At 41.6% G+C, this 25,246-nt stretch overlaps 2 protein-coding genes across 2 annotated transcripts; one reads left to right on the top strand and one right to left on the bottom strand.

The window, feature by feature from the left end:
• Positions 1-5,735: 5,735 nt before the first annotated feature.
• Positions 5,736-11,725, top strand: pitpnbl (phosphatidylinositol transfer protein, beta, like). The gene is made up of 11 exons (XM_035398206.1): positions 5,736-5,849; positions 6,311-6,341; positions 6,587-6,732; positions 7,612-7,703; positions 8,098-8,105; positions 8,215-8,289; positions 8,572-8,655; positions 8,798-8,875; positions 9,189-9,296; positions 10,214-10,336; positions 10,971-11,725. Exons 1-11 carry the CDS (start codon positions 5,830-5,832, stop codon positions 11,016-11,018), a joined length of 813 nt encoding a protein of 270 aa, XP_035254097.1. The 5' UTR covers positions 5,736-5,829; the 3' UTR covers positions 11,019-11,725.
• Positions 11,726-13,463: 1,738 nt separating this feature from the next.
• Positions 13,464-23,646, bottom strand: LOC118216750 (serine/threonine-protein phosphatase 4 catalytic subunit B). The gene is made up of 9 exons (XM_035398204.1): positions 23,142-23,646; positions 20,548-20,892; positions 19,997-20,048; positions 19,853-19,903; positions 18,246-18,347; positions 17,073-17,246; positions 16,441-16,567; positions 16,146-16,335; positions 13,464-15,675 (listed from the first exon to the last, which is right to left on the bottom strand). The coding sequence occupies exons 2-9, from the start codon at positions 20,643-20,645 to the stop codon at positions 15,546-15,548; spliced, it is 924 nt and encodes a 307-aa protein (XP_035254095.1). The 5' UTR covers positions 20,646-20,892; positions 23,142-23,646; the 3' UTR covers positions 13,464-15,545.
• Positions 23,647-25,246: the final 1,600 nt, after the last annotated feature.

A 25,246-nucleotide genomic window follows, 5' to 3' on the forward strand; every position in this document is an offset into this window, starting at 1 on the left:
GATACGTTTTAGGGAGCAAACAGAGCATCTCAGCACGCTTCTATTAGGCCCTTCCTTTAGTGCTGCCGTGCGGCCATGTTTAAAAACATGCTGCTCTTGCATTTTCCTCTACAGCCGTGAACCCTTTGCTAATGCCGCTTCACCCAAGGAAATGGTACGCTTGTGGAACTTGGTCCTGCAGGGGGTGCTGTTGTACTTGGCAACCATATGTGTCCCCCCTCCCACTATTTTTACATTACATTAATGGCATTTAGCAGACGCTCTTATCCAGAGCGACTTACACAGCTTTTTACAAAGCATTTTTACATTGTATCCATTTATACAGCTGGATATATGCTGAAGCAATGCAGGTACCTTGCTCAAGGGTACAACGGCAGTGTCCTTACCCGGGAATCGAACCTGCGACCTTTCGGTTACAAGTCTAGTTCCTTACCCACTGTGCTACACTCCGTGTGCTACACTAACGTCTATTTGAGTTATCGCAAAGGCCCCTTAGGCACCAGATGGTGGCGCTGTAACGCAACCATTATGGCCATAACTCCTGAACTGTGTGCTCAGTAATTGAAATATTTTTTCCCAGATTCCTTGGCTTATATTGGCAAAACATATCTTCCTGATTTCATTTCCACAAAATTGAATTTTACACCATTTTGAATTTTGTTTGCAAAACCTACTTCAGTGAACTTAATCTGGACCCATTTGGCCCAGCAACAACACATCAGGCTCTGGAGCCTGAATCTCAATAATTAAAACATGTTTCAAAACAATATGGCTGCCGCATGTCAAATTTTGTGGGCGTGTGATGTTTTGACAGCTGTAGCTCATGATGCAATGCCCATTCCTCACAAGCTTTCAAGTGCAATAATTTTTTCAGAGGCAGTATGCTAGAGTTGGCGGATCTTTGCCAATAGGTGGCACTATAAGAAACATACGTTTAAATGGCTATACTTTTCAACCATTTGACCAATCAGGTTGAAATTTTGCATCCTACAACTTTGTGCAAATATCTTTAAAAAACATGACTGGCCTCAGCCAATCAGATAACAGCAGCCATTTGGCTCCAAAGTTCGGAGAGTGGATATTGAGAATAAAGTTAACCCTATTAGGTCTACAAAGCAAATGGCAGGTAACAAATTTAGGGGTGATTTTTGACAGATATGAACTTTGCATCACATTTTAACAATGTTTAATAAGGTTGTTTTTTTTTATCATCTGAGGAACACAGCGGAAATCAGACCACTATTGTGTGCTCCTGATGTGGAAAAGCCAGCGCATGCATTGTTACTAGCAAACTAGATTACTGTAATGCACTCTTCATTGGTCTTCCCAAAAATCGATGGAGTGGCTTCAACTGATTCAGAACTCGCCTATTAAAAGGTACCAAGAAATGCGTTCATACCACCCCTGTTCTTGCTTTGTGTTCTTTTAGTACTGATTTTAAGGTTTAATTAGTGTTCAAAGCGCCTAGTGGTTTAGCACGCGAACGCATCAGTGACTGTTTGACTGTGCGTCTGCCTCAGCGACCACTCTGCTCTGCAAACGCCGCCCTGTTGGTTTCTCCTGCTGTTAAACCCAGACACAGAGGAGGCTGCTTTCTGTTTTTATGCACCAAAATGGCGCAACTCCTCACTACGGTACAGAACAGGCTGTCAGTCCTTGAGTAGTTTTTAATCTCAGTTTAAGACATTCCTTTTTAATATCTAATTGTTGACCATTGTATTTATTTAATTGTATAGTTGTTTGACTATTTATGTTTTATTTCCATTTTTCAGTCATTTAAAAAATATTTAACCTTTTATATTACTTTTTGTTTCTCAAATTAAATAATTTTTATTTCTTATTTTACGTTCTTTTACTGTGTCATTGTTAGACTGTTATTGGTATGCATATATTTTGTGATGCATCCCATATACAAAAGGTACAATACAAATAAAGTCCTTGATTGATTTCTGGGTCACCTGAGGACCGAGGAGCTAAGGACCCAAAATATATGTGCAATATGGCCTCTCTCAGCCAATGAGTTTTAAGTAGGCAGTTGTCACAGGCTTAGCAATGGCTGATCATCATGAAGCTTGAATGTATGGTGACCTCTCAGCTAGGTACTGCCATGTGAAATCCGTTCACCATTTAAGGTGTGTCCTTACACGTTAAAAATTTGTTGTGGTCATAGGTTTATATTTACCACTTGTGGTTATTTTCTTTGTATTTTTTGATGACTGTGATTTCATCGCAAAAAAAAAACAAACAAACATAATTTCTGAATTTTTAATCAACTGCAGCTAGGTGGGAGTCATGTACCAAGCTAATCCTTCACCTTAGCATAGGTTCTACTTTTATCAAACAATGATGTTTGCCCTCTTTGGGTAATGATAATAATAATTTAGTATTAGTATCTTCTAATTCATTTAATAAAGGTCATATGAACAATTTTCCTACAGGTTTTCTCAAGGTCCTTTTTACTTAGATTGCCAGTTTCACAGTTTCCCTCCATTTCCATACTCCCTTACATTACATACTCCTTTTTTTCTGGGATTTGACACGGGGCTGCTTTACAGAACAGTAGTACATTTACAGGCATTTATTTGGCATTAGTTTATTTAGTAGTATGACATTTATTTCAGCAGTCTAATACTGGGGTGTTGACTAACAGAATGGTTAAAAAATGCTGGTAATGGTGTGTCATGACAGAATATAGACAGAAGGGGTCAGTGTTGACTAAGGACAAGTCGTTCACGAAAAGCAGTGTATACACCAGAGACAGTAAAAAATGTATACACTCAAGTGTATACACTCAAGAGGAGGCAAGATGTATATCCATCCGCTGGCTCCTCTCGCAAGCAGGGATTCAGTCCACATAGGTCCTACTTTTCCTTTCGTATTCACATAGTGGGATGGGGCAAGCTTGTGGTTTTCATGAGGTACCATAATGCTTGACATCATGTAAACACAGCTGTTATCAAAAGGTACAAGGACTCCTTTTGACAGCTTCTAAACAATACATTTTTAAGTTTCAAAAACGGTTTAAATTGTGTAATTACACATTGACATGCATATGCATACATACACACATACACTCAGTGGCCACTTTATTAGGCACACTTATCTAGTGCCGAGGAGGAGCCCCTTTTGCCTCCAGAATTGATTGGATTCTTCGTGACATGGACTCAACAAGCTGCTGAAAACATTCCTTTGGGATTTTGGTCCATGCTGACTTGGCAGCATTAACGCAGTGACTGAAGTTTTTTCAGCCACACATTCATGCTACAAATCGCCCTTTCCAGCTCATCCCAAAGCTGGAAAGCTCTATTGGAGAGATCTGGGGACTGTGTAGGCCATTAGAGTAAACCACTGTCGTGTACATGAACCCAGTTTTGTATGTTAACTTCTACAAAGTTGACAAAGTGCATTGTGGTGACATTGCATATTTTACTGATATGTGATTACTACCTTTTGTGAAACACTGGCTAGCACAGTCACGGCCCAAACTACTGTGGTCTATGTGAATGTTTGTGTCCTAAAATTGGGGTATGAGGATATTTGGACAGTAACTGTGTTCTAAAACACTAATACCAATGTTAATTATACTCAATTGTTAATTTGAATGCCTGACTTTCAATTTGGTTATTGGATATTCAAGACAATCAATTCCAAAACTGTCAAAGGGATGGGACCATCTTAAAAGAGCATGGTGCAATAACTGAATAAACATCCATCTGAATGTGAAAAATGATATATTTATAACTTTTCCTTTTTTTTGTTGAAGTCTATATGTATTTTGCTGTTTTTCATCATAAATGTCTTGAATTTTTTTTACTGTGGTTGTTGACTAAACATGATATGTCATCCATCTGAATGAAAAAATTACATTTAGATTTTCTTGCATTTTTCAGTTTTTGAACATAATACTTCATAATACAGTATGCATCTTATGTATACTGTTTTCCACTGAAACAGATTTTTCCACACGTCTTCTAGACATTTTTCATTAATTTATTTTACCATAGTTGTTGAATAAATATGTTATTGAAACCATCCAAATGAAAAATAACATATATTTCAAATTCTGTTAACAAAATGCGTATTTCGCTGGTTTTGTTGTTGTTGTTGTTGACAAACAGATTTTTTTATCATAAATAAAAAAAGAACATTTTCATTCATTCATTTCACCATGGTGGTAAATAAGCATGATCTTGCATCCCTCTGAATGAAAAATGACATATTTATAATTTAACCTTTTCACTTTTTAGGCATACGTTTTATGTATTTTTACGTTTTATGGATTTTCCATTGAAACACATTTTTCATCATAAATGTCTTCAAACATATTTGTATTAATTAATTTCACCCTGGTTGTCGAATAAACATGATTTGACATCCCTCTGAATGAAAACTGACATATTTGGAACTTTTGTATTTTTTCAATTTTTGGTCAAGTTTTATATATTTTGCTGTTTTTTCCACTAAAAAATATTTTTCATCATAGGTCTTCAAGAGCACTTTCATTCATGTAATTCACTGTGGTTGTTGAATAAACATGATTCTGCCTCCATATGAATGACAAAAATGACATATTTAGAACATTTGTATTTTTTTCACTTTTGGGATATAAGACTATAATAATGTATTTTACTGATTTTCCACTGAAACCGATTTTTTTATCACAGATGTCTTCAGAAACATTTTCACTCATTCATTTCACTGTAGATTTGAACATTATAGCACATCCATCTGTTGATATGACATTCATAATTTTGGAATTTTTAAAATACTTTTTGGATATACACCTATAGTCATATTTTGTTGTTTTCCAGTGAAATTGGTTTTTCTTCATAAATGTCTTCAAGTATATTTCATTCATTTTTTTCACTGTGGTTGTTGGATAACACTGATTTTTCATCCATCTGAACAGAAATCGCACATATTTTGATTTTTGAACATTTTTCACTTTTTGGACATAAGGCTATAATCTTGTTCATCTTGTTGTTTTTCCAGTGTCTTCAAATACATTTTCATGTGTTTATTTCATCATAGTTATTGAATGAAGATATTGTTCATTCATTTTAATGGAAAACCCACAGATTTTTGCTTTTTTTTGGTTTTTGGATGAGGGAATGGTATTTAATTATTTTTTTACCGGGTAAGCTTTTTAATCCTAAGTTAAAATCCATCATTTTTCTTAAAAGGAACACTTATTTCTAAACATAAATTCTTGTTGAAGTCCTTGTTTCCAAAGAGAATCTTTGTTCTAGAAAAAATCTTGATTTGTAAAAATAAACCCTTTCCAAAAAAAAAAAGAAAAAAAAGAAAAAGAAATCATAGTATCTAAAAAATAATCATTGGTTTAATAAATAAATAAATAAATACATAAATAAATACATAAATAAAAAATGTTTAAAGTGTGCTTTCTCCACAACAAATTCTCTCCGTTTCTTTCATCAGAAAGCTAAATTCTACACTTAGTCGTACATCTACGTGCCATGTGGGTAGGATGTTGCTGACAAATATTTGTTGTGATATTCATTAGAAATAGTTGTAGCGGGCACTTTTATGACAGTGCCTGGGCATCCCATGTATAGCTTTCTAATAGAACATCAGCTTATTACGCAATATCCAAAATAAAAGAAACTTCCCCGCAGTACTCGACCTGGTAAAACAGATTTGTTTTTCGATGGCGGTGGGCTGAAATCACCCTTCCCTCCTCCCCAAGATGGTTACTCTGAGCGCCCAGTAGCGCTGCCCTCTCATGCTCAATGACGCGAAGGAACGTGTTGCTCATATTTCCGGTGAGAGGATTCTGTTGTTGGATGTATCGTTCTGTCCAGATTCGGGATGGTACTCATTAAAGAATAGTAAGTGCATGTCGTTATTAACATTACAGCTTCATTTTTCATATTGCTCTCTTTATAAACGTATATTTGATGCGAAAATAGAAGCTCTCGTGAAGATTACATAATCAAAGGATGGAATACGAGCAGTCATATAGCGAGCTAGCTATGCAGTCCTGGGTAGCGGCAAGCTACCCAGCCTTCTAGTACAGTATGTCTCGTGTTATTTGTATTGTATGCTTACTATGTTAACATTGACATCATGTGCTGCTGCTGTTTGTCTTCCCTCAGTAATACTGCGATGTTATATATTTGTAATGGTTTCAAAAACGTTTGACGTTATCTTTGTTGCTAACCGGCTAGCTGTGGCATTAGCCTAGGGGTGTTCATGCATTTGGAGCACATTGTATTTTTTCGTGATGTAAAGCGATTGTGCAAGCTGTTAAGTCGTTGTTGTGTCAACACCTGCTTTTTCTCTCTCGTAGTCAAGTGCTGTTACCATGTTCTGTAGAAGAGGTAAGTAGATATTCATTGCGTTTCTTTGGTCGCATTTTAGTTTCTAAATGACTGTGTAACGACCAGTAAAATGCCGGTTACCTGATAGGTTACATAACAGAAATGTTTTGTTCACACAGCACTCTCTTAAGTAAGATGTAGCTGGCTAACGTTTGTGTTACAGCACTGAGCTGTTTTATGAGTGCATTGATAATGTGTGTACATTGAGAGCCATGACTCTACCAGGTAACCTCCTTTTTCCCCAGTACCAGGTTGGCCAGCTGTTCTCGGTGGCAGAAGCCAGTAAGAACAACACAGGAGGTGGGGAGGGAATAGAGGTGCTTCGCAATGAGCCTTATGAGAAGGAGGGCGAGAAGGGCCAGTACACCCACAAAATCTACCACATACACAGGTTAGCTTGCTCCCATAAGATCTGCCTCAACATCTATCACATACACAGGTCAGCCTGCTCCCCCAACATCGGTCACATACACAGGTCAGCCTGCTCCCAAAAAATCTATCATATACACAGGTCAGCCTGCTTCCACAAGATCTGTCATATACACAGATCAGCCTGCTCCCACAACATCTATCATATACACAGGTCAGCCTGCTCCCACAACATCTATCATATACACAGATCAGTATGCTCCCACAACATCTGTCATATACACAGGTCAGCCTGCTCCCACAACATCTACCATATACACAGGTCAGCCTGCTCCCACAAAATCTATCATGTACACAGATCAGCCTGCTCCCGCAACATCTAACATATACACAGGTTCGCCTGCTCCCACAAGATCGATCATATACACAGATCAGCCTGCTCCCACAACATCTACCATATACACAGTTCATCCTGCTCCCACAACATCTACCATATACACAGGTCATCCTGCTCCCACAACATCTACCATATACACAGGTCATCCTGCTCCCACAACATCTACCATATATGCAGGTCACATGTACTATATATAATTGCTGTGTATGAATACCTGCCTATCAAATTGCCTGCCTGCTAGTATAATATGAAGTGTAAGCTTTAAAAAATGTATCAGTTTTGTTAAGTGCTTTTTTACAGTGTTTATTATTAATTGGTTGTACATTACATTACATCTACCATATACATAATATTTTGCCTACATTTTACCCTGCTTACTGTATGGCCTCCCATAATTAATTACCATAGTTATTACTACAGCTCATTTGCTTATTGGTGGGTTATTCTTATTTTAAATATGTGTGATTCATGTGTTACAGCTTTTCCCTTTTGTTCTTTTTGCAGTAAGGTGCCCAGTTTCATCCAGATGTTTGCACCAGAAGGAGCGCTGGTCTTCCACGAGAAGGCTTGGAATGCATATCCATATTGCCGCACGAGTCAGTATCTTGCTGTATTTATGTCTGTAATTACTGTTGCACTATGGCATTGTACTGCTACATTTATGCATATATTTAACAGTATATTCTCTGTTCTGTGAATTTTTTCTCCCACATTTTTAGTTTTGAAATTGCCCATGCTGTAATATATGTTTCAATAAATATTTCTTCATAGTATAGTGTAGAAATGAACCGATTACTTGTTTTATGACCACAGTATTCAGCATCTGCCTCCAACCTACTGTACTGCTTGAATGTTCCCTGCTGACTGTCGGCTGCGATGCATTATGGGATTTGCGGTTTTGTACAGGTATTACAGTATGGTGAATAGTGTCTGTTCTCTTTCTCTCTCGCGCGCCTCCTTGGACCTTCGCTGACATTGGTGAATGCACAGTTGTGACGGTAAGTGTCACTTTAACACTGTTTCTGTCACATTTATGCCTTCTGAACTGATGCTGGCCCTCCTGTACCTGAGAAAGGTTGATAATGTCAGTGTTTTTGCTCTTTGCAGAATGAGTACATGAAGGATGACTTTTTCATTAAGATTGAAACTTGGCACAAGCCGGACATTGGAACAACTAACAATGTGAGTGTTGGCAATGAGATTGTGTGTGTGCCTCTGTGCATGCACATGTGTGTGTGTGTGTGTGTGTGTGTGTGTGCGCCTGCCTCTATGCACGTGTGTGTGTGTGTAGATGTGGGTTAGGTGATGTGTGTTTGTTCGCTTGGTAGAAATATTTCATTTCTGAGTCTCTTTTAGGGCTAATTTCATAAGAGCAGATATGGCGGAGTGTGATTGGCTGTCGTGCTCACGTTCTGCATATGCTGTGGATTCTGCTCTGGAATAATCCCTTCCTCCTCTCTCCAGCCCCATGGTTTACCTCCTGAAGAGTGGGAGGAAGCAGAGGTGGTGCCCATAGATATTGCTGATCGATCGCAAGTTGATGATGTTGTAAGTTCACACAACACTTCTACAATAACCCGTTTATCAACTACACTTCAGTCTCTGTCAGGGAACTAGATTTTATAGTAGATGTAAAGGCAGCCATTTGACTGGTGATCTGTCTCCAATCGGTGTTCTCTGTCTACACCAGGACTACAAGCCAGAGGAAGACCCGGCTATCTTTCACTCCGAAAAGACGGGGAGGGGACCCTTGGGACCCGGCTGGAAGGTTTGCGTCACACCCCTCCTAAATCAGACCGCGTGTAGTCAAGTGCTGTTGCATTCCGAAATCACCCCTTAACCGCACTCACTGATAACGATGAAATGCAGCAGGGCTTGGCACAGCCCTGTAGAACCTTTTGCAGTCATTCTGCAGAATGTAAACGGTTTAGTGTGAAGACTAAGTGAATTATCTTTATTCTCTCTTTCCATGTAGAAGGAACTCCACTGTGACTGTGTGTGAATTATCTTTATTCTCTCTTTACATGTAGAAGGAACTCCACTGTGTGAATTATCTTTCTCTATTCTCTCTGTCCATACAGAAGGAGCTCTACAGCGGTAACTGTCCCTACATGACGGCCTATAAGCTGGTAACGGTTCATTTCCGCTGGTGGGGCCTTCAAGGAAGGGTGGAGAAATTCATTCACAAGGTGAAGACTAAAAACTAGTTTTTAACAAAAAAATTGTTTGTCATAAAACCTGTACTAGGATTAAGTCGCTTGTGTACCCAAAGTTGGTTTTGAAAAAAATCAGTTCTGCTAGGAGCTAAAACAAAAAAGACTGAACCCCTGAGATGAATACTCATTAGTGCCGCTTGCAAAGGTTTCAGCATTGAGCAGAATGACATCATCAGGATTTAACGTGAAAGCATGCATCTTAGATCAACAGAGATTATCATAACGCCGTGTGCGTCATCGCATAATCAATAGGGGTTAAAAGTCATAAGGTTTGAGGGGAAGTGTTTAGAATGAGCAGCAGACATGACTTGTTTTTCGGGTGTTTGTGCGTTAAAAGCCCCTCACACTCCTGTCCCCGTTTGATGTCAGCTTGTCGAGCGTCTTGAGATTCTTTAGGTTATCCAGATACTCTGCTCTGTAGTCTGAACTCGGACATTTAAAAAGTATCCCACTTTGATGCCTCTTGTATAAATTCAGTGGGAGGCAAGGCAAAGGACAGTATTGTGGAATGGACGTTATGTTCTAGAACAGGGCTGCCATAGTCCTGTTCCTGGAGATCTACCATCCTGTAGGTTTTCATTTCAACCCTAATTTGGAACACTTGATTCTACTAATTCACGGTTCGACGAGATCTCTAACTGTTGAATGAGGTGCGCTTTGTTAGAGTTGGAATGAAAACCTACAGGACAGTAGATCTTAAGGAACAGGGCTGGGCAGCCCTGTCCTATAATATAGCAACTGGAGCTTCCATTGCTAAGAGGTAGAAAGGTCAGGAGGATTGTAGGATCGAGTGTCTGGTGGGGTCTGCAGAGTCTTTGTTTCCTGACGGTCTGGTCCTTTAGTGCTGCAGTAACACCTCCTCTCTCTTCCCTGGTCCCGGGTTCGAGCAGCAGGAGAAGAGGCTCTTCACCAACTTCCACAGGCAGCTGTTCTGCTGGCTGGACCGCTGGGTGGACCTCACTATGGAGGACATCCGGAGAATGGAGGAGGAGACGCAGAAAGAGCTGGACCAGGTGTGGAACCCCGATATTGCCTTTCTTCAGCACCATTCACTGCTACATCAGCCAATCAGCTATGCACTACGCATGCCACATGCTTCAGAGCAACGTGATTGGCAGTAGAGACCTTCTGCGATTCCTACTGTTTGCATTTCTGTGGGTTTTCAGTGCTTGTCTACAAGCCATTAGCGTAGCAGTGTAGCAGCGTACTTCTTGTACGTCGCTTTGGATAAAAGCGTCTGCCAAATGAATGTAATGTGATTAAGATTAAGTCAGTACCAACTCTGGCCAGCAGCCCCACATTACAGCGCACGGTTGGCTCTAACGTCACCAAAGGAATGGGAGGGATTCAGTAGGTCGGCCCACGACCCTCTATTAGTCAACCAGGCACCCACAAGTGACGAGTCTTCCTCAGAATCATGTCTGTGTGAGCCTGACCTGGGAGCTGTGTGTGGTAAGAAGCAGGGACTGGCATCAATCAGGTGCTTCAGAGCAGAACGCATGCTTGTCTGTGCCAATGAGCACTGATACATTTATAACAGTCAGTCCAGATAGGGGAGAAAATGAAGAAGCATAAAAAATGTCTTCCATGCAGCTGGCTTGTTTCCATGGTGTTCCTCTTGTGATTAACCGTCATTTCCTCCCTCAGATGCGGAATCAGGGATCTGTTCGAGGGATGAAAGCAGGAGAAGACTAGATGTTGAGGGGAAATGGGACTGTTTGATCAACCATTATTTACCTCCCCAAGTCCCGCATACTGCCCTTACTCCTGCAGCCAATCAGAACGTGCCACATCACCAAGCCCTCCAAAACAGGCAGTTGTCAGGAAATGACCATGTTTTTGTGTGACTGTGTCTGTTTGTGTTTTTGTCTGTTTGTTAAAACATGTTGAACTCAAAATACATTAAGTAATTCCAACTTTATCTTTTTATAATTATCCCTTTTTGTTATTTTATCAATTATGACTGTACTTTAGTGCACAAGTAACTCTAAACCCAGTCTAAGGGTAAAAGAGAAAGACATGGTGCATCTGAAAGCAGATTTCTTTTGTTCAGTGTAATTTACTGCTACTAAAATACTTGCTCCATATTTTAAAAAATAATTATGGTATTTCAAAATTTTGTTTGGTGGTTTAAGGTTAATGCAGTTAAGTAAAAAAAAACGCATTTTAAAATGAAATGGACATTTTGTAATCTTCAGGAACATGAACTGCGGATGGAAGTGGTATTGCCTCCTGCACCATTTGGTTGCAGAATATTTAATATCACTCAGCATTACTAATGTCATGGAAATGCATTTATAAATTTAACCTGGGGAAAACTGAGTGGGACGGTCAGAGAATTATCAAAGACGGTGTGCAAGTTAGATTTACAATAATAAACATTGACTATACTCAAATCTGAACATGTTGGCGTGTCTCTTTGCTGCTCGTAGTTTATACATTTTAGTTACCACAGTAGTTGCCTAAACATTACTCCATCCAATTGAAAATATGAGTAATTCAGCTTGGTGATCAGCCAGGGGGGGTCGCTATTGTGCAGTGACGTAAGTACTCACAATACCTCGCCCGAGACAGACAACTGTCAGCAGTGTGTGTGTGGCACAAATTATGGAAACACTGCATTTAAAATCACATTTTGACAATGGAAAATTTTGCAACAATTTCTCTTTGACAGAGTGTAAATACAATAGATGTAATATCAACAAAACAAATGAAGAAATAAATAGCATTTGTGTTAAACAAGTAATAATCATTACACTTTCTTATATGTGTTAGTTCATACCTAGTGTAATTAAGTCCAGTCATGCTGCTGGAAATAGGTGCTATAATCATCTTGAACATGTATTTCTTTGTCCGTTATTTTTCTACGTAAAATTATATCCAAATTAGTGTCCAAATCAACGTGTACAATAAGAAAAGTAAGGAAAAGTAACATATCTCCCTACTGAAAATTATAAAATGGGAAGCTCAAATCAAGCAATCTGATTGGTTCGTAGCCGTGGTATATTTAAGCAATTAAGACAGGCCGTGGTATATGGTTATTATATCACAGCTAAGGGGCGTTGTTCGGCTAACAGCCCCTTAGCTGTGATATAATAACCATATACCACGGCCTGAAGTGAGCTATTGCTTAAATAATGCCCACCATTGGCAAACATTAGGGTAATTTTAAGATTGCTGTGTTGTGTTTCTTTGGTGAAGTGTTATCTAAGATATATTTGAGACATCGTTTTATAAAGGCACTTTTAACTTGTGTAATATCGTGAATATCGGTACGGCTTGGGCGTTTGCCAGTGTTCCTTCGATTTGTCCTACCTTGTGGAAATGTCCTACGATAGCCTACTTATATCTATCGTACTTTACTATCCAGTCAGAAAATACTACCGCAAGTAAATTGTGCAACTTTATTCGACAAAAAGTCGGTAGCCATTTGTACCTTATCGGAAAATGCTTATAAACTTATAAACATCATTTTCATTAATTCTTCCAATACCCATCTCAAATACCGCAGCCAAACATAGTCCATTCCTCTCATCGCAACTCTCTTGCATGCCCGCAATACAATGTTGATGATATTCAGTCTTCGTGTGAGGAAACTGTAGGCGGTTTACAGAAGTGTCCTCCTTATCGACTCCAAAAGGAAAACACCGTATACTGTGCTGACGGGGAGTCAGCAAGTGTGATAACGAAACACTGCCCAGTCGCAAAACATCCGACTGGATCAGCATTATGTAAAACTTAGGTTCTCCATAATACAGTGCAGCTAATTATGTTTTGTACGACGTCATGGGGAACAAGTTGGTGCCTCAGCTACAAAGGTTAACCCAGCGTGATATGCTTAGAGATGGCGCAAGCAGGATTAATTGTTGTACTGTTTTGTCATGATTGTGTGCATATTGGATGATTTGGGGTTTTTCCTTGTATGCAAGAATTGCAATGGTTCAGGGAGACTCATCAACTGTCTCCTGTGCATCATTTACGCATATAGCCATTTCACCACTCACATTTTGCATCATACCGTCATTATTACGGAACACACTGAACAATAAATTGCATTCATTTTAACCTGACATTCCTTGTTGACTCAACACTGCACACCTAGACATTTTATGGTCCTAACATACACATATAACTCAGGATATCTGCACCCGGTAGTCACTTGCCTGTACACTAGTGTCGTAGCTGGCGACACAAGCCAGAGGCACAAGCGTTTCATTTAAATCACTGATTGGCACACACCTTGTACTCATTGCCTTGACTGGCAGCTGATTGAAAGGAAGCCATAAAAACCTGCAGACACTGCAGCCCCCTTGGGATTCAATTTGACACCCCTGTTTCTACACCACCCAGAATCCATGAAAAATGACCCAATCTTACTATTAAACATGGCAGGAGGAACAGTGAGTCCCTGTTCTTCTTTAACAGAGGAAGTATAAAAAAACATTTTCAAATTCAAGTAACACTTACACATCAGATTTTTGGAAACATATTAAAAACATAGCCCAGACAGTAGGCTTATTGCAAATATATCATTTACAATGGTAATTAACAATGAATTACAATTTATTTGCATGTATTATCCCAGAAAAAATAAATTTGCTTAAAATGATGCTACCCTATATACGTACGTACAGTACAGTATGATATATTTTGTTTTTGTGAACGTCTTCCTCAATAAATGGGAAAAAATGTTTAAAATATGGCTTGATACAAAAGTTTTATTTTCACAGATCAGTAATAAAATTCAACAGTAAATCCTACAGAGAGATTGGTCAGACAGACTGCACTAAAAGAAAGGATCAGTTTGGTCTGTACCCAACGGACCCCAGTCCTTGGAACAGCGATACTCTGCAGCTCTACAGCAGTTCCACTGCCACGGATCAGTCCGATTAACACGCGTGCATTGAGCAGCGGATCAGTCCTCATAACGAATGCGCTGACCAGCGGATCAGCCCCATTAACGCACACGTTGAGCAGCGGATCAGCCCCATTAATGTGCGTGTTGAGCAGCGGATCAGCCCCATTAATGTGCGTGTTGAGCAGCGGATCAGCCCCATTAACACACATGTTGAGCAGCGGATCAGCCCCATTAACACACACATTGAGCAGCGGATCAGCCCCATTAACACACATGTTGAGCAGCGGATCAGCCCCATTAACACACATGTTGAGCAGCGGATCAGCCCCATTAACACACATGTTGAGCAGCGGATCAGCCCCATTAACACACACATTGAGCAGCGGATCAGCCCCATTAACACACATGTTGAGCAGCGGATCAGCCCCATTAACACACATGTTGAGCAGCGGATCAGCCCCATTAACACACACGTTGAGCAGCGGATCAGCCCCATTAACACACATGTTGAGCAGCGGATCAGCCCCATTAACACACGTTGAGCAGCGGATCAGCCCCATTAACACATGTTGAGCAGCGGATCAGCCCCATTAACACACATGTTGAGCAACAGGCAAGTACAGTCGTAAAGGACAGAAACAGAAACCCGCCAAACAAAGTATTGTCCATAGTTTCCTTCACAGATTTATAAAAAATACAGATCATGGAAAAAGCACGTTCTGTTTGGGGAAAAATTCATAATGCATACAGAAACGGCTTCCTTTCCAGGGCGCAACTCGGACGTTGCTCAAATGTGGACCCAGGTCCTAATTCCATAAAACCCCCACAGCCTGTGCTCAACCTACAAAATGACCGGTTCTATTTAACAGAATCAGTGGTAGGGAGCACATACACACAGGGTTATACTGCCCAGTTGCAGGGAGTACATACACGCACACACACCAGGGTTATCCTGCCTACTATGCACGCACACACACACACACACACCAGGGTTCTACTGCCCAGTCGCAGGGACTACACACACACACACACACACACACACACACACACACACACGGGGAATACTGCCCAGCGATAGGAAGTACACACAGGGTTATACTGCCAGCGGTAGGGAGTACACACGCACAGGGGTATACTGCCAGCATGACTTTACAACAGCAGGAAAGAGAAAAGAAAAAGTAGGAGAAAGAATGATATGTAGAAGGAAACAAAAAGGAAAAAGAGAAGAGGAAGAGGGCATCCCTGTTTTAGCTGACGGGGACGTGGTAGGGTGTAAAAGATGGTCTCCAGAGTAACCAATCAGAGTGCAGTCCGGTACAGTTTGAGTAGACACAGTGGTGGGACGGTGTGGGGGGAGGGGGGTGTCACAGGAAGTAGTCGGCCACTGGCTTTTTGGAGGGGATGCCCCTCGTTTCCTGTGGGGCTGCTTCGAATATGATGAACTCTTTCTGGAGGTGTTCGTCCAGCTCCAAGATGGCCGCCACGTTTCCACACCTGGGGAGGGGGGAGAGAATGGGATTACACACTTTCACAACGAACCTGCTGGCACTGAACCTGCGGGAGGGTTTTTGAAGCTCACTTCCTGGTCTCGTTGAGAGACGTAGCTTGCTAGCGCCAGTACGGCTGGCTCTAGCATAGGAGTTTCAGCCACCCGATAGGCGTTTTTATATGTGTAATGTCTCCCCAAGTGCGACGAATCAGGGACAGTTTGCGTCACGGCCAAGTCGCTGTATTTCACGCGCTTAGTGGACGACTATACTTCACAACCTTACTGCACAATCTCTGGTTCAAATTTGTACAACATGGCGGTGCCCACAAACTGCAATTCCCAGGCATGAAACCGCCTTTCGCCAAGCCCATGGAGAGTGAATGGGTGACGTCACAGTGACTTGGTCCGTATTTTTCCAACGTCTACGGTCTGCACAGTGCGCTCGTTGTTGGAAGGGGGGGGGGGGGTGCGTTACCTGTAGCAGTAGTTGGGGGCCGACCACACGGTCAGCACGGTCTCGTTGAAGTGCCACTTGTAGCCTTCCATGACCAGCTGGTGGGCCCGGCAGATCATGTCGATGTCGTTGGCCGCGTTGAACTGGGCCACCACGTCGCTGCCAAACAGGTACCCCGCGCCCCGGGGGCTCACCCCCCACCCCGTGGTGTCTGGGAGAGAGAGAGAGGAGGAGGCGGTGAGCGAGCGGGACGGACAGACAAACGCGTGGGACCGACGGACAGACGGACGGACGCAGCCCGGGCAGGACGGCTCACCCTCGGGGTCCGACCACAGCAGGTCACACATGGGCCCGTCGTGCGGGACCTCCTGCTTCCGGTCGATGGTCCGGATCTGGTCCAGGGTCTGGATGGAGGGGGACAGGCCGCCGTGAACGCAGAAGATCTGCGGGAGAAGACAGGAGGTAACTATGGCAACTACGGCAACGAGAGGCTAAAACCCGGTCCTGCAAAGAATGATGGATGCATGACAGAGCAATGGACAGACATATGGACTGACGATAGAAAAACGACAAATGTATTAATTTATTCAGAACTATTCATAACTGTGCATCAAACACAGTCCTCTTCCACAAAGCAAGAGGAACAGACATGAAATAAATCAACAAACAAAAACGTGGAAAAAGGCCAAAGCAGGAACATTTTGCTTTATGCAGAAAAGAATAATCTAGAAATAACACAGAACCTCAAAGACAGACAGACAGACAGACAGAGAGGCAGACAGACAGACAGACAGACACAGACAGACAGACAGACAGGCAGGCAGACAAGGAGGCAGACACAGACAGACAGAGAGGCAGAGAGGCAGAGAGGCAGAGACAGACAGACAGACACAAACAGACAGACACAAACAGACGGACAGACAGAGAGGCAGACACAGCCAGACAGACCTTCCCATCGATGATGGCGGAGAGGGACAGGTAGTCGAAGATCTCGGTGCAGTATCTCCACACCGTCACCGAGCCGTACTTCCTCAGGCACTCGTCGTAAAAGCCGTACACCTGCGTGATCTGCCGGGACTCGTGGTTCCCCCGGATCAGTGTAATTCTGTCAGGGTAGCGCACCTGGCGGGAGGGAGGGGGGGGGAGAGAAACACAGAAACATTCAAACATAACATTACAAACTTACACAAGTTTTTACATTGCATCCATTTACACAGCAGGATATATACTGACACAAACACAAACAACAGTAAAAACAGCAATGAACGACTTCCCTTTAAAGAGTGACACTCTCACGTCACACTAACAGCACATAAACAAATTTAAGGGTAATGCAATAGTCAAATATAACTGTGCAGTGAAGGCATCATTACTGAGTCAGAATAACTGGCTAAGCCAGCTTGCTAATCAGACACTGTGTCAACACAGGGTAGGCAGTGAAATGACATCACCAAGGTTGAAAAAGATGATTACGATTTGCATATGCACTGAGGTATTTTAGCTGTGCAGCCACAGTAAGTCAGTTCACAGAATTTTTATAAAGGGCAGATATTTCCAAAAATATTTACAAAATGCTCACGACATAATTCTACTCTACTTAATTCCATTTTCAAATTTGATTTTTTTGAAATATTATTTGAGTTCTGGCAAAACAAACTTAGACACTGTGTATGTATTGAGTAGGAACATGGTAAAAAAATGAACTGTCACAAAAGATGTCTAGAATTAAAACCATTGCAAACCACATTAACCAACAAAATGCACGACTTCAACAAATACATGTAAAGCTATTAGTGTAACATAAGAATGTCACTCTTTAAATGGTAGTTTTTTAATTTTTCTATTGTTTTTGTTTGCGTTTTCAGCGGAATGCCGATGTTTCGCACCCACAGTGACCTAATATTTACGAAGTTAAATGGTGCATAACTCGATGCTGTAATGCTAGGAAATAAGCAGCTAGGGAGTGACATAAAATGAAGTACACAGGGTTCGTTTTGACTATACTGACCGCGGTGTTCGCCGAAGTGTTCGAAAAGTTTGCACTTCATCTGGAGTACGCTACCTACTTTCAGACAGAGCGGCAGAGTGATCGGCAGCATCGGCGTAGAATCTGAAACGTACCTTCAGGGCGAGAAGCAGCAGGAAAGTCTCCACGCTGTAGAACCCTCGGTCCACAAAGTCACCCATGAAAAGGTAGTTTGTCTCAGGAACATCGCCCCCTACCTGCAATTACAAGAGGCAAGAGCTTTTTACCGCAAACGAAAATGAGCTATAGGTCAACAGATTCAAGTGGACTGTAATTGGAACACAAGGAAAGAGTCACTGTTCTAGTGCATAGACGGGCGTCCACGGAACGCGGACTGTGCCAGTGCTGACTGCGTTCCGCAGCCTCCCAGAGAAGCATATGGTAGTCTGTACTGTCACTCTAGGATGGATGGGCGGGTTCCGGTCAGCCAGGGGGAAAGTGTCTCAGCATTCACCAGCGACCCCTGCTGGTCGTTCGGGTGCTCGCAGTTCACCTATCGAGCTGTCCGCAAATAGTCTTCCTCTGACCCGTGTCTGTGTGAGCCTGAACTGTGAGCTGCAGTGTTACAAGAAGCAGCGACTAAACGTCACACGCTTTGGAGCACATGATATCATAACCCATAGTGGAAGCTGACATCGGTGTTGCAATGTGTACAATCAGTCATTCCACAGTGGGGAAAAAAAACTAAAATTCCAACAAACCATCCGAAATAGCAAGCAATATTTCAACATAGCATCTGTTTAGAGCGGTATACAAATATATTCGAGTTGGCGAGACCCCAACCCATGGGGCGATATCAGACTCTCCAGCCACAGCAAACACTGAACCCCCCCCCCCCCCCCGGGGGGAGTAAGAGGGTTCGGTCCCCTGCCAGGGCACCTTCAATGCTGTAATTCCACCTCTGTCAGTTACACTCTCTGCTTTCCTCCCGTCTGAATAAAGCAAAAACTACTACGAACAGAAGAGAGTTCACTCTCCCTTAAAAACAAAAGCGTATATACTATAACTGTTCAATAACTTATAACCCGTTGTGCAGGCCGCATTCTCATTCAGACACCACATAATAGCTGGAATATTCACAGTCTCATTTAAACACTGTGTAATATGACATAGCAGGGGTATTCACATTCTCATTTAAACACTGTGTAATATGACATAGCAGGGGTATTCACATTCTCATTTAAACACTGTGTAATATGACACAGCTGGGGTATTCACATTCTCATTTAAACACTGTGTAATATGTCATAGCAGGGGTATTCACATTCTCATTTAAACACTGTGTAATATGACATAGCAGGGGTATTCACATTCAGAAGTTCCCAAACTGTAGGCCAGGTCCAGATTTGGATTGGTCATGGAATTCTCCACTTCAGAGCAGTCAAATTAAGTGGCTGCGTTCACAGTGCTAGCTCGAGTGAACATGCAGTTAGCTCACTGTATTTCCATATATTAAAATACGTCAGGCTACATTTTAATAAATGGGTCAAACGAAATATATACAGCCATAGAATAGCTCTCCAGTCAGAATTCTGGAGAACGATTGGTTAAAGTCACTATATATGTCATCTCTTTATATGATATAATCACTTATATAAGTATGTATGTAATCACTCATATCTTGGCAATACTTTTGTCCAGTTTGTAAGAGCATTTTGAAGGCAGAATCTGGTAAGGTAAGGTAAAATCGCAAGAGACTTACTCTGAATAATTCCTTCAGGTCGTAAAACTGCCCGTGGATATCTCCACAGACCTGGGAGGCAGAAACGCAGAGAAAGAGGTCAGCATCTTGCACATAGAGAAAACGGTTCGCAAAATGAGTGGGCTGGCAGTGGCAGCTACTCACCGTGACTGGAGAATCAACGCGCTGGACATTGCTCTCCTCCACCAGAATCTCCCTGAAAAACAACCATAAACCGCCATTTCAACCTTATGTACTCACGTCACTGGCACTGCCATTTAATTCACCGCTTATCTTATGAATTCCTTTTTATTTCGTGAATTTATCTGTGCTTTCAATGTGCAAAGCATGCCACGTGCAATGTAAGAAAGCGCTTCACAAATAGTTATTCTTATTCAAAACACCAATAATCAGGCACAGTGATTTTCATCCTGTTAAATTTATTTAAATACTAGTAATTTAATTTCAATTACAGTGGCTCATTTGATAATGGGACTGAAACGGGCCTTACCTGATTAATTTGTTAATAATGGAACTTAAAGCAGGCCTTACCTGATTAATCTGACAATAATGGGACTGAAAGCAGGCCTTACCCGATTAATCTGATGATACTGGGACTGAAAGCAGGCCTTACCCGATTAATCTGATAATAATGGGACTGTAAGCAGGCCTTACCCGATTAATCTGATGATACTGGGACTGAAAACAGGCCTCACCTGGCTTTGGCACACAGAGCTTTGACCTCATTTTCTTTGATGAGCTCACACCTTCGCAGCTGGTCAATCTGTCGGTCCAGGTCGCTGATATCTCCCATGATCACGGTACACAATTCAACTTCCAGACACCGTAGCTCTCACCAGGACAGACAGATGTGTGCACACTCACACACACACAAGCTTTCAAACAGATGCACTCACACACACTCTCATACATACACAGACACACAGACGTACACACGCACACACACAACCAGTTACACTGTGCCTCACTCACTCAAACAAAGTGAAAATGGGGAGAGGACAGGAGGAGAGAAGTGGGCCGGAGCACAGAGGCGAGAGGACCTGCATGGGGGAGGGGGGTGGGACACAGTAAAACTGCGGGGTCACGCAAGGTGGGAGACACTAATCAATGTACTTATAAAAGTTGTTTAAAAACAGACACGTGTACATACATATGTATGCATTTATGAAGACATACATGTGTGTATAAAAACTCTTATTTTGTGTGTGTGTGTGTATATATAAATACATATATATATATGCACACAACTCCATAATGTTTGGGACAAACACAGGTGTTTTTTTTCCCTTCTTGATTTGGCTCTCTACTCCTGAATTTATAGATTTGTAATCAAAGTTAAAGTGCAGATTCTCAGCTTTTATTAAAGGGCATTTCTGTGTATTTCACTTTGGTTTCCTCATGTAGAAATTACAACACTTTCCATACATAGTCCCCCCATTTCAGGGCGTCATAATGTTTGGGACAAATGGCGTCACGTGTGTTTCTGATTAGACAGGTGTGTTCAATTATTTCCCTAGTGCGGGTATAAACGAGCTTTCAGTATCTAGTCTTAATTCCAGGCTTTTGTTTGTTTTGGCATTTGTCTGTTGCTGGCATTTGTCAACACGAGGACCAGAGTTGTGCCAGCGAAAGACAAGGAAGCCATTATGAGGCCGGGGAATACGAGAAAAAAAAAGTCAGAGACATAGGCCAAGCCTTAGGCTAACCAAACCCAACTGTCTGGAACAGCATTAAGAAGAAAGATAGCACTGGTGAGCTCGGTAATCACAAAGGGCCAGGTAGGCAAAGTAAGACCTCTGCAGGGGATGCCCGAACAATTCTCACCATAATTAAGAAAAACCTCCAAACACCTGTCTGACAGATCAGAAACACTCTTCAGGAGTCAGGCATGGATGTGTCAGTGACTACTGTCCACAGACGACTTCAGCAACAGAACTACAGAGACTACACAGCAAGACGCAAACCACTAGTTAGCCACAAAAACAGGATGGCCATGTAACAGTTTTCTAAGAAGTACCTAAAAGAGCCTGTGGAGTTCTGTAAAAAGGTCTTATGGACAGAAAAGACCAAGATTAACTTGTATTAGAGCAACGGCAAGAGAAAAGTGTGGAGGCCAAAGGGAACTGCCCAAGATCCAAAGATCCAGGCAGAGCATCACCAGAAAATATACTCAGCACCTGGTGATCACAGACTTGAAGCAGTCATTGCATGCAAAGGATATGTGAAGGTGCCCTGAAATGGGATGGGGGGGGGGGGGGGGGGTAATTTCTACAAGGTGAAACCAAAGAGTGTAAAAACTGAGAATGTGCAATTTTTTAATATGTAAACTGTTTGATTACAAATCTAAAATTGGAGTACAAAACCAAATCAAGAAATATGTCTCTGTCCCAAACATTTTGGAGCTCACTATAGTGTGTGTGTGTATATATATTATATATATATATATATAGACATCCAAACACACGCACGAAGCCATAACATAATCCACTTTCCGTATGCCGTATCACTACCGCTCAGAAAAAATGCAACCAGCCAGCTCCACAGCATATAGACTACTGTAGGTATCGATAACTACTAATCAGCACTTCTAGTACAACCTGATGACGACGGTGTTTCATTGCTAGATTCATTCATATTCAAAGGCACGAAAACAGTTAATTTGGCATAACTAAGTTAGACTAAGTTAGAGCACATAAAATAAGATACAGACGTGAATATAACTCGCTAGCTAGCCAAGTTTAAGTTCACGTTTTTATCTTGCTTCTTCCCGACGGTATCATATCACCATAGTTCTGACCACAGTAACTTGACAGTAAAACAATAACTAGCTACCATTACGCAACTTGAAAATGCCTCCTGGATCAACAATACATTTGGACGACCGGCTATAGCTAGCTCGTGCTGAGAGGAATTTGGATCCTATTGGCTTCGTACAAACACAGCTAGCTGCGGTTTATGAAAGCCTGAGTCTGTACGAAGCCGATAGCTACAACGCTAGACTATACGGTGAGTACATGCTAATTTTCACTACCGTTACAGTGCTTTTCTATTTTACTGACTAGCTAGGTAACGTTAGCCCCTCACACCTGCTATTAGAATACGACCCCGGTAGTCCAAAGGCCTACGCTAACTACATAGACTAGCTCAGTTACATTCAGTTAAATGCCGGCGAGCTAGCTGCTAAGCTAACCTTTGCCATTCACTACAAAACTCTACCGAACGTCAGTGAACTCATGATTTAGTTTTTTATCAGAAAACTATGCCTTATTATTTTGTCACACCGATTTACCTTAAATTTCCAGTATTAGGCGAGAAAATTTTTTGTTCTTTGTATTCCGTTCTTTATGCCGATTACTCAAATTCGTTGGTAACTTCTCTCCGTGGCTACTTCTCTCAGCTGCCTTACTATTCCAGTTCCGCCCCTCTCACGATCTCCAACTAGTTTCCGGTATCGTCTTCTTCTTCTTCTTCTTTGGTGTTTTACGGCAGTTGGCATCCTTTTTAGTTGCATTACCGCCTCCTTCTGGATCTAACCATGTATTGCTGTCTGGATCTCTCATATCCTTTTACTTATTCCAGTTGCCCTCAAAAAACTAAATATCTCCTTCTTTCCCTCCACCGTGTCCCCACACTCAAGCAGATCTGTAAACCTTGCCCTAGTCTCCTAGTCTCTGTAATCCTGTAAACATTACCCTTCTTTCTTGCTCATACTTCCTGCATTCAATCAGGACATGCTCCACTGTTTCTAATTCCTGGCACTGATCGCAATAGCCAGTTGGATGTTTTCCTATAATAAATAGCACATTCAAGTTGCTGTGACCAATTCTTAATCTGCTTATGATTACTTGCTCTCTTCTATCGGTTCCACTGTTTCTTGCCATTCCTACTTTATTTTGTATTTTATATAAATGTCTTCCTTTTGTTTCACTATCCCAATGCTGTTGCCATTGTTTGATTACTCCCCTCCAAACTATGCTTTTCCCCTCTGATTTTGAAAGTTGAATGCCGGAAAAGTGCAGAAAGTGCATGAGCCTCTCATTAACCATCCGTTCCATTAGTTTACATATATGTGATGTTAAAGCAATGGGTCTGTAGTTTCCTGGCTTACTAGGATCTTTCCCAGGCTTTCTGATTGGAATTATAATTGCTTCCTTCCAGCTCATAGGGACTCGCCCCTCCTTCCACACTTTATTGAATAACAATATAATTGGGCTTTTTTGTACTGGACCAAATGCTGAAAATTATGGGATCTTTTGACCAGTTTAAATGCCTTGTTCCTGTCAGGTTGCGTGGGGGGTTTGGACCCAAACGCAGAGGGTGGAAAAAATACAAACTCCAAATGAAAGAACAAAAGACTTTACTTGACACAAGGAAACAAAAGGGAACAAAAAGCCTCACAGGGCGACCTTCAACAAACCAAGGAAAACTTCAAAACCCAGGAACAAGAAAATGCAGTAAATCCAAAAAACACCAGAAAACCAGGACATGGGCAGGAACACATGGAGCAGAGGCTTACGCACAAACAATCAGACATAACCACAAGGATCCAGCACCTGAGTCAAGGAAGAGGGAAACGTAAATAGAACAGACACTGACGAGACACAGGAGGGCACCATGAACAATCAGGCCACAGAGAGGGAAGGGAAAACGAGACAACCAGCAACACAAATTGGATAATTGAAAATAATAATACAATTAAACAGGACACAACCGAAGTGCCGCCATCTGGCGGCCCAACAAGGAAACACGCAGACAGGAACACAGGACCATGACAGTTCCTGCTCTTTACTGCTTGTTTGCACTTATCATCCCATCAAGGTACTAATTTTCTCTTTGTCCTACCTGTACTTTTAGGAATACAACTTATTGCAGCTGCCATTATACCCTGCAATATTTTGCAGTTACTCATTTCTATACTCATATTGTCGCTAATCTGTTGTAGATGTTTACCACTTTCAGTCATGAAATTTCCCCAGTTAGCTTTTCCAAAAATCAATTTACCACCTGTGTTCTCTGTATTATGTACCATTACTATATTTATTTTACTGTATATTGGATAATGGTCACTGCCTATGGTCCCTTCCTGATACACATCCCATTCGCACAATGGCGCTAAGGTATTGGTTACTAACGTCAGATCTATTACAGACTCCTTTCCAGTGTTCACATCTATCCTTGTGTTTCTGCCATCATTAATACAGACAAGGTGTTTTCCATCCAACAACTCTTCCACTACCTGCCCATTGTAATCTGTTTTATCACTCCCCCATAACGTATTATGTGCATTGAAGTCTCCACACCATTACAGGCATTTTTTTACACACAATGCTTCCTCTATTTAATCCTTCTATGTCTTCCAGTCTGCTGAGTTCTAATTTCCTGCATGGATTATAG

The sequence above is a fragment of the Anguilla anguilla genome, chromosome 17, assembly GCF_013347855.1.
Source record: "Anguilla anguilla isolate fAngAng1 chromosome 17, fAngAng1.pri, whole genome shotgun sequence".
Lineage (NCBI taxonomy): Eukaryota > Metazoa > Chordata > Actinopteri > Anguilliformes > Anguillidae > Anguilla > Anguilla anguilla.